This window comes from Moschus berezovskii, chromosome 21 (genome assembly GCF_049115385.1).
Source record: "Moschus berezovskii isolate FMDL1 chromosome 21, NW_MosBer_1.0, whole genome shotgun sequence".
NCBI lineage: Eukaryota > Metazoa > Chordata > Mammalia > Artiodactyla > Moschidae > Moschus > Moschus berezovskii.
The window spans coordinates 15,320,972-15,337,369 of record NC_142480.1 but is presented as its reverse complement, the minus strand read 5'-3'; the positions used below and the strand labels follow the sequence as shown (position 1 = coordinate 15,337,369).

The 16,398-nt window shown below is 38.0% G+C and overlaps 1 protein-coding gene across 2 annotated transcripts in view; it reads left to right on the top strand.

The window, feature by feature from the left end:
• The first annotated feature begins 19 nt into the window (after positions 1 to 19).
• TOGARAM1 (TOG array regulator of axonemal microtubules 1) overlaps positions 20 to 16,398 on the top strand; it is a 78,137-nt gene continuing 61,758 nt past the window's right edge. Inside the window, exons 1-2 of one of the 2 annotated variants that reach the window (XM_055418302.2) lie at positions 20 to 2,295; positions 14,281 to 14,437. In XM_055418302.2, coding sequence (XP_055274277.2) covers positions 253 to 2,295; positions 14,281 to 14,437 — 2,200 coding nt within the window. In that variant the 5' untranslated portion in view covers positions 20 to 252. The remainder of the gene's footprint in view (positions 2,296 to 14,280; positions 14,438 to 16,398) is intronic. The other variant, XM_055418303.2, reaches the window with a different exon arrangement.

Sequence of the window (16,398 nt, the reverse complement as noted above, 5' to 3'; positions counted from 1 at the left end):
CGCTGGGTCCATCACCATGGAAGCGATCGGTTTGGTCACGTGGTGCCCCTGGTTACGCCCGGTGGCAGCTGTGGGGTCTGGGGCTCACGCGGGGGCCATTTTGCCGAAGGCAGCCTCCGCGAGTCAGGGGCTCAAGTTGTTCCCTTTTCCTCCTCTGCAGGTTGAGGCTTGGAGAGGAACTGGAAGGCTGGGCTCCATCGAGCCCTTCGGAGACGATGGTTTGCTCTAGTCTCCGCCACTTGACGACCCTCCATGGCGGCTGCGCCCTCAGCCCTGCTCCCGCTGCCGCCCCTTCCATCCCTCTGTGCCTATCGCCTCCACAGCCGCAGTCGTCCTTCCGCCCCAGAGACTGATGATAGTCGAGGGGGCGCCATGAGAGGCGAGAAAAACTATTGCTGCCGTGGAGCTGCCGGAGACCACGGTTCCTGCCCCCCGACACCTTCGCCTCTGGCCTCGACCCTCTTGATGCCCGCGGAGGCAATCTCAAGTAGTTGGTCTGGGCCTGGAGGTGGTTTGTCGGGGGGAGATGAAGAGGAGACTCGGCTCCTTCAACAACTGCGGACCGCGCCCGATCCTTCCGAGGCCTTCCAGGCTTTACAGGCTGCTTTGCCACGGCGGGGCGGTCGACTTGGCTTCCCCCGACGAAAAGAATCGCTGTATCGGGCCCTGGGCCGAGTGCTTGTGGAAGGTGGTAGTGATGAGAAACGACTCTGCTTGCAGTTCCTCTCGGACGTTCTCCGGGGTCAGGGGGAGTTAGGCCAGCTGGAAGAGGCCTTTAGCTTAGCTCTTCTGCCTCAGCTGGTCGTCTCGCTACGAGAAGAGAATCCAGCCCTGCGGAAGGATGCGCTGCAGATCCTACACATCTGTTTGAAGCGTAGTTCTGGACAGGTGCTGAGGACGCTTATACAACAAGGACTGCAAAGTACCGACGCCCGGCTTAGAGCTTCCACAGCACTACTGTTCCCTGTCTTGCTTACCCCTGAGGATTTGTTGCTCGACCTAGATCTTACCGAAGTGATAATATCTTTAGCCCGAAAGCTTGGCGGTCAGGAGATAGAAGAAGAATCTGAGACAGCTTTCTCTGCACTTCAACAAATAGGGGAGCGTCTTGGTCAAGAGAGATTTCAATCCTATATCTCTCGCCTGCCTTCTGCCCTGAGGAGACACTACAATCGCCGCCTGGAGTCCCAGTTTGGAAGTCAGGTTCCTTATTATTTAGAACTTGAAGCATCTGGATTTCCTGAAGATCCCCTTCCGTGTGCAGTGAGTCTTTCCAACAGCAATCTTAAATTTGGGATTATTCCTCAGGAGCTGCATTCAAGGTTGTTAGATCAGGAAGACTATAAGAACCGGATTCAGGCTGTTGAGGAACTAAAACAGGTGATGGGACGCTTTAACCCAAGTTCCACCTCCCATCCTAGCCTTGTGAGTTTCATTAGTTTGCTGTATAATTTGTTAGACGATTCTAACTTCAAAGTGGTCCACGGCACACTTCAAGTCCTGCATTTACTGGTTGTTCGCCTTGGAGAGCAGGTACAACAGTTCTTGGGACCTGTTATAGCAGCTTCTGTCAAAGTGCTGGCAGACAACAAGTTGGTGATCAAACAAGAGTACATGAAAATCTTCCTCAAGTTAATGAAGGAAGTAGGTCCTCAACAGGTGCTTTGCTTGCTCCTGGAACATCTCAAACACAAGCATTCCAGAGTGAGAGAGGAGGTGGTGAACATTTGCATCTGCTCCCTCCTGACTTATCCCAGTGAGGATTTTGACTTATCCAAACTGTCTTTTGATCTTGCCCCAGCTCTTGTAGATAGCAAACGCAGGGTACGCCAGGCAGCTCTTGAAGCCTTTGCTGTGTTGGCATCGTCAATGGGCTCAGGTAAAACCAGCATCCTTTTCAAAGCTGTGGATACTGTTGAGCTGCAGGATAATGGAGATGGAGTGATGAATGCTGTGCAGGCCAGACTGGCTAGGAAAACCCTCCCAAAGTTAACAGAACAGGGATTTGTGGAATATGCGGTACTCATTCCATCATCTGCCCAGGGTAGATCGAGCCATTTGGCACATGGAGCAGATGCAGACTGGCTTTTGGCTGGTAACAGAACTCAGAGTGCACACTGTCACTGTGGTGACCATTTAAGGGACAGCATGCAAATTTATGGATCTTATAGCCCAACTATCTGTACTCGAAGGGTACTAAGTGCAGGAAAAGGAAAAAGTAAATTACCGTGGGAAAATGAGCAGCCTGGAGTCACGGGAGAAAACCAGACTTCCAGTTCCAAGGACATAGAACAGGTATGCATCTTCTCTTATTTCCTTGAGTTGAAACTATGAAAGAATTTAAAATAGAAGTATACCTGTAATGACTGAGGGGTGAGGCTCTTTGAGAGATGTTATGCTTTGTTTTTAAATCAGTTTGCTGATGTATCAGTTATAATGGGACAGAACACACAGGAACCTTCAGTAGGTTTCCTGCTTGATGGCTTTGATTAAATTTGAGGCACAATTTGGTATAGATCATACCTGGATTTCAGTTTTGATCAGTCACTTTGGCATATCTGTTATCTCATTCATACAACAAACACTGAATACCTAGTAGGTACCAGAAAAAGAACCACGTTCTAGGAATGAAGATCAAACGGGTTTTGCAGAGTTTAGTTAAGGAAGGGTCAGACCCTTAAATGGGCAGCTACAAATTGGTTAAGTGCTAACATAGAAATTTCGAGTTCTATGGAAAGGCTGAAAGTAGAAAAAATAATTACACTGGCGGGGGATAAACCTTCCAAGAAGATCAGACATCTGAACTAACCCCCCACCCAAAGTCTTTAGTTTGAAAATTCCAAATCTATAGTTTACTTAAAAGAGTAGTGCAGTAAATATTGGGGCTTCCGTGGTGGCTCAGGAGACATGGGTTTTATCTTTGGGTCGGGAAGATGCCCAGGAGGAGGAAATGGTAACCCACTCCAGTGTTCTTGCATGGGAAATCCATGGACAGAGGAGCCAAAGAGTTGGAGACGACTGAGCGCGCACGTGCGCACACATGCGCACACGGTGAATATTCATGTACTTCATTTGTATTCACCAGTTGTCATGTTGCCATATGTGCTTCGTATTTGCTACCATTTGAAAATAAGTGCAGGCATCTTGACATTTCATCCTAAATGTTTCTGTATGTAACTCCTAAGAATGACATTCTCAGTTATAACTATCATACTATTTTCACACCCCGGAATACCAGTAGTAATAGCCTCTATTTATAGTAGTAATAGCCTCTATTTGTATTTCTCCAATTGTCCCCAAAATGCGTTTTATACTATTTTGTCTTCTAGGATCCAGTCAATCAAGATTCACTTGGTTAATATGTCTTTTACGTAGAATTACATGCCCATCTGTGTGTTTTTTCATGCCATTGACTTAGTTTTGAAGAATCTTAATCTATCTTACTGTTTCTTTATGTTACATTCAAGATAACAGTTTTAGCAAAAATACAACCTTGTGAACTTCACATTACTTCACTTGGTTAAGGTGTGATAACCATACCACTCCATTGCAAAGGTTTATTTTCCTCTTTATAATTAGTATATGATCTGTAAGATACTTCTGTGACACTAGGAATACCTCAACAACTTTCCACCCCTGTTCTTAACATCCACTAATGATCCTTACCTGTATCATTTATTACATTGGGGACTACAAAAAAGAGTAGCTTTTTTGAAAAGTCTAACATTCCTTCTGTATTTGTTACCTGGCATTCTTTTTTATTCTATGTGTAATAATTAAATGCATGAGTATTCCTTTTGACGCTAAAATGGTCTCAAATTTGATTTGACCGGTGGCTGGCTCCTGTGTCCTGTAACATGACTCTAAAGTCTTTGAACACTTCCTTAACTTAAACATAGTATGATGCCCAGGGTTACTTTGTATTTTTCTTGCTCCAGACCTGGAGCCAATGTTTTTTCCAAGAGCCCAAGAAATGCTTTTTAAATTAGAAAGTGGAATTTTAAAACCAAAGCCAGGGTATAGATATGCACAGTGGTATTGCTTATCATTGTGGATTGACTCTTTCAGGAATACCTTTATGCCTGGAATAAATAACTAGGAATACCTTTATTTTTTTTTAAACAAATTCATATTGATACCTCCAATGCAAATCCAGCACTACAAGATTCTTTCTCATATTCCTTTAGTCCATAGAAAGGAGATGTTTGTATCTCCCTTCTCTCACAATTTACCCCTGGTTCCTAATATCAGTTCAGTTCAGTCGCTTAGTCGTGTCCGACTCTTTGCATGCAGTGCAGCATGCCAGGCCTCCCTGTCCATCAACAACTCCAGTTTACTCAAACTCATGTCCATTGAGTCATTGATGCCTTCCAACCATCTCATCCTCTGTCGTCCCCTTTTCCTTCCACCTCAGTCTTTCCCAGCATCAGGGTCTTTTCCAATGAGTCAGTTCGTCACATCAGGTGGCCAAAGTATTGGAGTTACAGCTTCTGGTCTCTAATATCAGTTACATTTACTCATATTCATACACGAAACATAATTACTACACCAGTAACACAACAGCTGACTACCTACTAAAGCTCAATATTTCTTTGCACTAGTTTGCTTCTATGCTTAGAATTATCCTACACTCATATGGTCAAACTTCTTAGTTTGTTTGTAGGTGATTCAAATGACATGATAAAAGATGAATAGTAATTTGCTTAGTGTGGATGTGTCCTGATGAATTTCAGACTGAAGAAATAATGTTCAGAGATACTAAATTATGAAAGGATTTACCAAATTAATAAGAAATGGTGTATTTCTGCACAGCTGAACCTGTTTGGTGGAAAGTAGCAGAAGATGAAACTAGAAACATAGGCAAGGGCCAGGTATGGAGATCATTTTTTTAAATGAATTCGTGCCTTCTGCAGTATGGATGGAGGTGAACAGTGTTCCTGCTCGTTCTTTTTAATTCTAAAGTTAATTTTAAAGTAATTTTCCTGTTTGCATAATTTAGTCATATGGTTTTTCTTGTGTATTTTAAACCACCTGGGAGTGAAAGATTTTCTGTAAGCGTTGATTTTAACACTGCTTGTTATTTGTCAAATCTAAAATGTTAGTGTAGGAAGTTCTGTGGCAGTCCAGTGGTTAGAACGCGGCACTTCCACTGCCCTGGCCCAGGTTCAGTCCCTGGTCAGGGAACTAAGATCCCACAAGCCATGCAGCACAGCCTAAAAAAAAACAAATTTTAGTGTATTAAGATTCTGGTGCTGACCAAAGTGCCAAGAATCTGAAAATAGTACATTTCTGAAATTCTAGTGTAGACATATATTGCTTTTGAAAGAAGTGATAGTCAAATTAAAAATTATCCCAGAAATTAAGCTGTACAGTTGTCCCTCAGTATCTTAGGGAGGTTGGTGTCTGGACCCTGGAGCATAACAAAATCTGTAGATGTTAATAAAGTCCCTTATATAAAATGGCATGTTTATATGTGCCTAGAACCTCCTCCTGTATACCTTAAGTAATTTCAAGATTACTTATAATATTTCATACAGTGTAAATGCTATGAAATAGCTGCTATAAATACAGTGTAAATGCTATGTATTGCCAAAGAATGGAAAATTGAAGTTTTGTATTTAGGAACTTTCTAGAATTTTTTAAATATATTTTCAATCCACGGTTGAATCTGCGGGTGCAGAACCCATCGATTTGGAGGATTGACTGTACTTTCTTGCTCAGAAATGGTCTGTAGAAGAATTATTGATACATTGGAAATTATTGTAATGGATGACAGGGATTAAATACCTAAATATTTTTATGTGCAGTTTTAAAAAGTACATGTATATTTTTTAAATAATAGGGCAGGATTTCCCTGGTGGCTCAGACAGTAAAGCGTCTGTCTACAATCCGGGAGACCCGGGTTCGAGCCCTGGGTTGGGAAGATCCCCTGGAGAAGGAAATGGCAATCCACTCCAGTACTATTGCCTGGAAAATCCCATGGACAGAGGAGCCTGGTAGACTACAGTCTATGGGGTTGCAAAGAGTCAGACAAGACTGAGCGACTTCACTTCACTATATTTTAGAGCAGGTTTAGCTTCACAACAGGATTGAAAATACAGAGAATTTCCTTAAAGTCCCTTTCCACACCCACACATGTAACCTCCTTTACTAACACCATCTCTCCTAAAGCGGTGCATTTGTTACAACTGATGAACCTGCACTGACATTAGGGTTTACTTTTGGTATTGTACATTCTGTGGCTTTGGACAAATATATCCATGACCCATATCCATCTTTGTAGTATCACACAAAATAATTTCACTGCCCTAAAAGTTCTCTGTGCTCCTTCAATTCATCCCTCCCTCCCTAACTCCTCACAAACACTGGTCTTTTACTGTCTGCATAGTTTTGCCTTTTCCAGAATGACGTGAGCCCTGTTCTAATTTGTAGTGACTCTTGCCCAGGCTCAATTTTAACATTTGCAGTCTATGGTTAAAATGTTATTTCTGTCTTGTCCACATAGAGCAAGTTAGTGACATAAGATGCTTCTATAAAAATTTATGAATGTTTCAGTTACATACTGCTATAGCTCATTTTGAAGGTAAATAGATTAGTTTGCTTAGAGGGATTATTTTGTATTACAGTGGTAGGAAAAAGGAAAGGTTAAAAAGGGACGCCCTTGCTAGACTGGAGACCCTTAAATGCCAGATTAAGGAATTTAGTCTATTATTTTGACAGTGATTTGAGACTACAGGGATTGTTTGGTTTTGGTTTTTTCCTCCTCTTCTTTTTTTTAAAGCAGTATTTTACGAAAGCTAATCACAACAGCCGCAATGTCTAAGTTGTTTGGGTTTTTCTTTTTTTTTTGAGAAGGTGGAGACTGGAGACTTGGAGGATCAGTTAGTACATTTATTGAACTACTTTACGTGTGCATTGTTGAGTTTCATTAGAATTAGCAGGGTATCAGGTAAGAGATATTTCGAAGGATTTAGTGGCCAAAGTGTTGGAGGAAAGGAAGAGAAAGAGGAATAACTCAGATTTGAATGAAGTGACAAAAATGCATAATAAATCCATGAATAAGAAAGACCCAACAAGGGAAGTTAATTTGGGGGGGAAATGAGTTTTAGATAGTGGAAGAGCACTTAGTTGAATTTGTTGAAGACCACTAGTCAAGAGACAAAGAAAGAACTAGGATGTAGAACTTGGAAGTCACATATTGAGAAGTAATTTGTTGAAACTGTGAGATGTGAGGAGTTCTCAGAACAAGAGCACAGTGCTTAAGACTCAGTCTCAGCGTACCACCCATTTAGGGACTAGAAGTAGGAGATAGAACCAAACAAGGTAAAGAGAAAGAGTGCCTAAGGGTTGGAAGAGACTCAAGGAAGAGCAAAGGTTTTAGAAGTGAAGTAAAAAGAGAGTTTCAGGAAGCACATCATTGCTGTTAAAGGCAGGAGAGATTTTTCAGGAGACTGAAATCTGAAAAAGCATGATTTATTCTTATATATCAGCTAGCTACTTGTAAAATACTTTTTGAAGATACTTTTCTCATATTTTATCTTTCTTAATTTCCTCCTAATAATTCATCTGATTATTAAAAGTTGTATGTGCTTGTTATAGAAAATTTGGAAAATATAGAAAGGCACAAAGAAGAAATTTAGGAGTTTCTGCACTACTGAGAAAAGCATTCAGTGAACATTTTGTTGCCTTGTCTTCAAGTGTCATTTCAGTTTGTGTATACTAAGGACGTTATTTTTTCCATACACGAAAGTCTCTCTCTTTCACTTTATCATGAATTTTTTTCTTTGCCATCAAATAATCTATAGTAGGATCTTTAATGACTGTTTCATGTTAGATTATATAATATCAGTTGATTTAGTTGTTCTTACTTTTGAATATTTATACGTTTTAATTTTGTTTCCACCATTTAGTTGACTATTTTTATGCCCCAGCATATACCATGATAAGCAGATTCTTGTGGTATTCTAACTTTGCATCTCCTTCTGTGCTTTTAGGACTATTTTAATGGGTTAGTGGGGTCCAATAATCAGCCATCACTACATGGCCACCATGTTAGCTATATTTTTCTGAACAGATTTCTCTGCAATGAATTAAGAATCACGGTAACCTAGACTGAAAAGTAAGGAGCAGACTTCACTTGTATGTAGTTATTAGGTTCTATAGCTTTTTAAAGGTAGAAAATTTGGTTGCTGAGAAGTCAGTGAGACATGGAAAAAAGTGTTCTAAATTTATAAGTTTATGAGATGAACTGATAAGAAAATATTTATTAATACAAGCAGTAAACATTAAGTATCTTTTTGATCATCCACTAAGTGTGAAGCCGAGTTCAAGCTTATAGATTACTCTTAAAAGCACTCCCTAGCGTTTTTTTCCTCTTTTGGTATTTAGCCCAGGTGAACCATGTCTTCTTTCTCTTAAGTAATGGTAAGCACTGTATTGGTAATGATTGTTGTTGTTTGTTTATATAACAGTACTGACAGTGCTGTGTCTGCAATCAGTATCCACAAATATCTAAGTGAGAAAGTAGAATCTCAGGGTTTGAGGGTAAAAGACCAAGCAAGATGTAGTAGGATGTAGCCGGATGAGTTCTCACTATGTTTTATTTTTAAATAGGAACCACCTCATTTAAAAGTAGCAAAGAGCCACTGGTGACTTCGTCATGCCTACTCTGTACTGTGGTAGATCTTAGATTTGCAAGGAATATATGATTTGATCTCTCTAATCATAGTTGAGAATCAAATTGAGAGGGAAAGGCAAGGAATTAGTGTCTTTATATACTGACTGAATCAAGAACATGGGTGTACAGAGAGGTTAGCTTTGGAGCAGAGGCAGAAGTCTGTTCCTTCTGGGACTTGAGGAAAAAATTAAAGGAAGATAACTGAGGATTCAGAAAGATTTTGAGACAGAAGTTTTGTGTTTTTTTTAACCAAAAGAATGGCGCTCTGGACATTGAAGACAATGAGCTCTGGAATAGTGCTTATCAAATGTTAATGTCCGTAAAAATTCCCTCAGGATCTTGTTAAAGTACAGATTCTGGTTCAGTTTGTCTGGAGAGGGTTTCTGAGACTACATGTCTAGTAAGCTTCTCGTTGCTGATGCTGCTGATTTGTGAGTCACATTTTAAGGGCAGGGCTCTAATATTAGGCTTCCATAATCTGGTAAATGAAGAGCCAAGCTGAGAATGGAAAATAGAGAATCAGACATTTGCAGAATGTGGACAAGATTTAGAATACTTAATGTGACAAATTTAAAGGTAATAGAAAATCCCAAATCACTAAGTTGCAGTAATGTATTTGGTGTGAACTTAATCCTAAAATTTGAAGTTTCCTTGGATAGTACGTTGTTTCCAGCAAGTAGTTTTTGTTTGTTTTTTATTTTTAAAATTTATTTATATTTTTAATTGAAGGATAATGGCTTTACAGAATTTTGTTGTTTTCTGTCAAACTTCAACATGAATCAGCCATAGGTACATATATATCCCCTCCCACATGAACCACCCTCCGTGTTCTTTTAAAAATATGATTGGAGTATCTAAAAGAGAAAAACCCTTAGTTTTAAAACATGTCAAAATCTTGAACAATCCTGAAAATATATCTGGTATCAGTGCAGATGTTGGATTGTTTCCAATAAGTAGTCATTATTTTTCTTCTTAAAATTTTATCAAGATGTCTGAAGTATTTGAAAAACTTTTTTCTGTTTATTTATGTTGTTGTTGTTGTTGTTATTGACTGCACCACACAACTTACAAGATCTTAGTTCCCTGACCAGGGATTGAACCTTGGGCCAGGGCAATGAAAGCACTGAGTCCTAACCATTGGACTACCAGAGAATTCCTGAAAAACTTATTTTTAGTACTTTTCAAAATTAAGAGCAATCCAGAAGCGTATCTATTCTCAGGTCTATTTAAAAACTTAAAAGTAATTTTAAAATAAGTTTTGAAAACTAAACCTTAAAAAGAATATTAAATAAGATGATGTATACATTATATTGATTTTATGATCTAAAAAAACCATAGCAATTATCATGATAGATGGAGAAAACATATGCATTTCCTTGGGTACCTACTTTTATTTCCCTGTAATTTTTTAACCTAAGGCAGTGTCAGTTATATATATTAAATATAACCTCACCCAAAGATACCAACTTTTGTTTCCTCACAGACAGAAAAGTGAAATTCATGTATCCAAGAGTTATCTTTTCATTCTTTCCATGACTATATATGTCCTTTTTATAATGGTTTAAGTGATGGAAATAAACATGTATTTGTCATCATCCAGAGGCTTTTGTATATCCTTTAACCTGTTTGATGGTTATTCTATAATGTATAACAGACAAGGGTAAATTAAAAGCATACTATATTTAATATCCTGTGGTAAACCGTAATGAAAAAGAATACATACATATAACCAAGTCACTTTGCTGTACAGCAGAAATTAACACAATATTGTAAATCAACTATCAATTCAGTTCAGTCGCTCAGTTGTGTCTGACTCTTTGCGACGCCCTTGACTGCAGCACGCCAGGCATCCCCGTCCATCACCAACTCCTGGAGCTTGCTCAGACTCATGTCCATCAAGTCAGTGATGCCATCCAACCATCTCATCCTCTGTTGTCTCCTTCTCCTCCTGCCAGTCTTTCCCAGCATCAGGGTCTTTTCCAATCAGTCAGTTCTTCACATCAAGTAACCAAAGTATTGGAGTTTCAGCTTCAGCATCAGTCCTTCCAATGAACACCCAGGACTGATCTCCTTTAGGATTGATTGGGTTGATCTCCTTGCAATCCAAGGTACTCAGGAGTCATCTCCAACACCACAGTTCAAAGGCATCAATTCTTCGGCACTCAGATTGCTTTATGATCCAACTCTCACATCCATATATGACCACTGGAAAAACCATAGCTTTGACTATATGATCCTATCAACTATATATTTGATAGTTTAATTTTTTTCATTCAATTTTATATTAGTCTAAAATCTTAATTAAGAGTCTGGAAATTATAAATAATATATTAAGTATTATAAGATTTATGGCATTATAAAAATTGATCCCTGTTAGTAAAGATATTTTCTATTATGAAATTTAATTGAACATGTGATTTTGCAATTTTATATTTTGAAAAGGAGTAATGTTAAGGTATCCAACCAGTGAAACCAGTAGAAGAAATTTAGGAAATTTAAGTTAATTAGGTGTTTCCTCAGAGGATAAGTTCAAATTTGCATGAACAATTACACTGTTATTTTTACACAGTGATAAAATGTGGGCAAAAACAAATAGCTGCCTTCTACTGAGTCTGATTTGTCCAAAGAACCATCTTAAGTAGAATTTTTATGTGAACTTTTTCTGTACAAGTACATGCCATGTATTAAAAACTTTTAAGTTTATGAACATTTTTTTCCTTGTTCTTTAACCTAGTAACCAAGGTCATTAAACTCACAGTCTATGTTTTTCCTTAAATGTGCAAAAGTAGGAGATAAAACTTGTTATATATGGTATCACAACTGTGCTTTCTTAAAGTTTACATAGAAAATGATTTGAAAAAACATACAAAGATGTTTCAGAAGGTGATTTTGGAGGTAATTGGAATAAACTTTTTTTAATGGCTATCGTTAAGAGGCAAGGTTGAAGTCTAGGTAAAATCAGAAAGAACCAGTAGAAAATGAAGGTCCAAAAACTGGAGGCTGGAGATTAAGATAAATTTAGTATGAGCTCAATAAAGGCAGGAGTGTAGGTGGTTTCTGAGAGAGTTAGCTATTAAAAGGTGTTAGCCTGATAATTTGCTACTATCTATACCAAGGTAGAATTAAAACTATTTTTGTGATGTCCTTAACACTCCTTGCCAAAAGCTGAACTAAGATGTGTTAGGTCAAAGAAATGTTTTTATGAAAAATATATTAGGAGTCAAGTCCAAAGGTTAAGAGTTACTAAATAGTGAGATTAAAATAGTAGATTAGACTATGTGAATTTCAAATCATTGTTAATATTAAATGTGAAACTCGCCTCTTATAACACTTTCATTTCCTACAAGGAATTAAATGAATTAAATTTTAAGACATTAACTTCAAACACTGAAAACTCAGTTCTATCTTTCTAAGAGTCATAAGATCCTCTAAACAGACTGCTTCATAATTTTGTAAATTTAGCTCACAACTTCTGCAAGCTATATGTTTACTTTTCCCTTTTATGCTAACTCATTCCTTTTCCCTTGTTTATTGTTTAGTCCCATCAAAGCTTATCCTGATGAAAATAATTTACCTACTTTTAAGAAAGACCATAAAGGACTTCTCATGTTAATAATAATTGGTATGTCCTACAGTCTGCTTTCAAATATTTGCAGAGTTTTCTACAGCAGAGTGTAATTCCTGACTGACTTCTCCTAAACTATGGAAAATGCCACACTAGCAGATATATTCTCCACTGCTGCTACTACCCACTTTATCTCCACCCTCATTACCACTAGCACTAGTTGTATTCACTGTCACACATTCTAATGTTCTGTTCTCTAAGTAGAAATTAATTACCGATGGGAGGGGAGTTTAGTGGAGAATGGATATATTATTTGTATGGCTGCATCCCTTTACTGTCCACCTGAAACTATCACAACATTGTTAATTGGCTATACTCCAATATAAAAAAGTTTTTTTAAAAAGAGATTAATTACAGAGTAAATCTAATGTAAATGCCTTCCATGCTGGAGAATTATTTCTGGATTACTCATGATATTAACTGGATTAGTATATATTTTTTTTAATGTATCTAATCAAAAGTTGACTGTAATTGGTTTCATTTTTATTCCATTGTGTCCTTTTCATGGGCTTCCCTGGTGGTTCAGCTGGTAAAGAATAGCCTGCAATGCAGGAGACCCGAGTTTGATCCCTGGGTTGGGAGGCTCCCTCCTTTTCATACTGACTACTATAAAATCAGTCATCATTGTTGTTTAGTCACTAAATCATGTCTGACTCTTAGCCCGCCAGGCTTCTCTGTCCATGGGATTTCCCAAGCTGGGATACTGGAGTGGGTTACCATTTCCTTCTCCAGGGGACCTTCCCAAACCAGAGGTTGAACCCATGTCTCCTACACTGCAGGTGGATTCTTTACCACTGTGCTCCCAGGGAAGCCTATAATCAGTCTCAGAAACTATAATATTGGATTTTGAGAAAGTAAATTCAGGCCTTTTTCTGCCGAAGCATTCATTACTTCTCACTGGTATTTTGGGGGTTAATTTTTGAACAAGTTAATAGTTTTCTCACAAAATTTGATGAGGAATAACAAGTTACTTGATATCTATTTGATAATCTTAATCTTGTAATAGTCAAGTAGCTAAGAAGTTTTCAAATAGATGTATCTGTAATTTTATTGTATTTCATTGCTATTTGACACTTGACAAAGTTTGCTTAGGATACCTGAGAAGACTTATGGTTCACTGCATGTGTAGATTTGATTGTGTCTTTAAGCTCCAAATAAATATAAGGACAGTAAATATAATTTCTTATCTGTTCACTTAGTTTTTAAATTGTTCTGTAGCCATGATCAGTGTGAAATGATCCAGAACAATCGAGGCCATTATTGGTGAAGGATTCTTAACACTTGAATCATGCTTTTACATAGTTTGTTAACTATGATTAGGTTGAGTTTGAAAATTCTATTCTGGCACTCTTGTACCTTACAGATCATACTGGGTATGTGGAAAAGGAGTTGGAAATTATAAAGTACTAGGCATATATAAAGTATTATGTTTTTGGTTTTAACTAAAAGACCTCATAAAAATCTCCTAAGGGAACCATGATACAGATTACATTTACATTTGGGCTGCAGATTATGGATAGTAAATTTGCCTCAGTAAGAAGAGTAAAGTGGGATGCTTGCTGGTTCAGTTAACTTCAACTGGCATTTATTGTCCACTTCTCAAAGACGGCATAGTGTGACAGGCCTTGCTGCTGAATCAGAATGTTCTTTCCTTTATTCAAGTCATCATTTCACTCTTTGTCATTTGCCTTCTTTCCTTCCTAGCTACCAGTTGTGTACTCTAGGAAGGTAAGGTATAAAAAACGTTTGAGGTAAGGTTTAAGAAAGGAAAAAAAAAATTAGCATTTATATCATGGCATGAAAAAATACTGCTAGTGTACCGTACTATATGTGGATGTTTATTTGTATCATTGTATATTTGATACATTAATTAATTTTTTCTTTTAATCTGAATTTCATAATTAGGTCTAAATTGTTCCATCATATTCATTACCAAGTAGGCAACTACATTTGCTAATTTGTTATTCTGCTTTTATAGTTTTCAGCATATGATTTCATTCCATCTCCAAAATTAAAGCCATCTCAAGGAATGCCAGTCAACGATGATTTATGTTTTAGCAGAAAAAGAGCGTCAAGAACCTTATTTCACAATAGTCGGGAATTTAACCCAGATTCTCTTCCTATATGTGCTGCTGGTAAGTGAAAGTTGCAGGTAATGAACATGTTGAACTAAGTTAAAGATTTTTCTAATCTTCATAGTTCATTCAGAACCTCTTAGAACTCGTAGACAATTCAAATTCAATAATATTTGTAAAAGACCTGATAAGAATGGACAGTTCGACACAATTGTCTCATAAGATCCTGGGAGGGTTTCTCACTGAAATCCTTTGGGTATTAATGTAAGGCAGTATTTGCTTCATCAGCTACCCATGTTTACTGAGTATATCCTGTGTACAGATATGTTTCTAAGTATGTGCAGATACTTTTCTAAGTACTGGGCATATTTGTTGTTGTCCATGGACTGTAGCCAGCCAGACTCCTCTGTCCACAGGATTTCCTAGGCAAGAATACTAGAATTGTTTGCCATTTCCTTCTCCAGGGGATCTTCCCAACCCAGGGATTGAACCTCTGTCTCCTGCTTGGCAGGCGGATTCTTTACCACTGGAAGCCTAGGAATATAGCAGTCAACAAAATAGGGAAAACTTTCCTCCTAATTGATCTTACATTCTAGTTGGGGCAAGTAAGTAAGTAAGTGTTAGTTGCTCAGTCGTGCCCGACTCTTTGTGACCCCATGGACTGCAGCCCACAAGGCTCCTCTGTCCTTGAGATTTTCCAGGCACGGATACTGGAGTGGGTTGCCATTTCCTTCTCCAAGTTGGGGCAAAGCAAACATTAAATAAATGAAAAACAGAGTAAATTAAATATGGTAAATGCTATGGAAAAAAATAAGCAAAGAAGAGGAATATAGAGGAGGGCCTATTTTAAATAGTGTGATGAAAGAAGGCCATATTGAGACGGAAATATTTGGAGCAAACCACATAGATACCATGAGGGAACAGCAAATGATTCCAAGAAGAGGGAACAGTTAGTGCAGAGTACAGGACATATTTGAGAAAGATCGAAGAAGCTAGTAAATCTGGAATGAAACGAGTAAGGGGAAAAGAAGTAGAAAATTAAATTGAAGAGAATAATATGGGTTCCTATTTAAGGACTAATAAACTGTTGAATGGACTTCAAAATATTGAAGAATATTTTGAGGAAAGAAGTAACATCAGTTGGCTTGCTTTCCGGACTTGGGGGATGTTACATTTGAAATAGATTAATGCAGGAGAGGGAAAAAACTTGGAGTCTGTTGTGATCCAGGCTGGAGTCAGTGGAGGTTTTGACCAGTGCAGCAGTGATTATAGTGAAAAGTGATTGGATTCTGAGTATAAGTCAAAGGTACAGTTACTGTGATTTGCTGATGGGTTGTGTAGGAGTGTGAGAGAGAAGTTGAAAGAGCTCTAAGGTTTTTTTGGCCAGAGCAACTGGGAAAATGTTCAGTTGCCTAAAGTAAGTGTTATAGAAAGTAAATATTATGTTATTCTGAGGACATTGTCACTGTCATGGGCCTTATCAGTTATAAAAATCATTAAGGAGGAGATAATACTTGAGCTGCATCTTTTTGGGATATATGTATGATTCCATATGTTAAGGGGAGGTATGAGGAGAGCAAAGGCTCACGTTAGGAATGGGCTTGAGATTTCTGACAGCAGTGTAAAGGCAAGATTAATTTTAGATGGTCAAAGAGAAATTGGAATGAGGGGAACCCTTGTGTGCTAGATTCAAAAATTTGAGCTAGGACTTGTAAGCTATAGGGAGCTAATGGAGACTTGTTTCATTAAAGAACAAAGCAACTAGGGTGACAAGGTTGTTTCCAGATTGAATAGAAATGAATAATCAGAAAAATATGATGATGACATAAAATAGAAAAAAGGGGAATAGAGAAAGATTTCTAGATTTAGCACCCAGGTAATTAGAAAAATGGTAATGTGTTGACAAAAGGAAATCATTTAGGAGTGGAAAGTGGATATGAGATAAAGATTGAGTTTGTCTTTTACTTAAGATCCAAGTGATACCAGTTATTGAAATTTATTGGCTATGACACAATATTTAG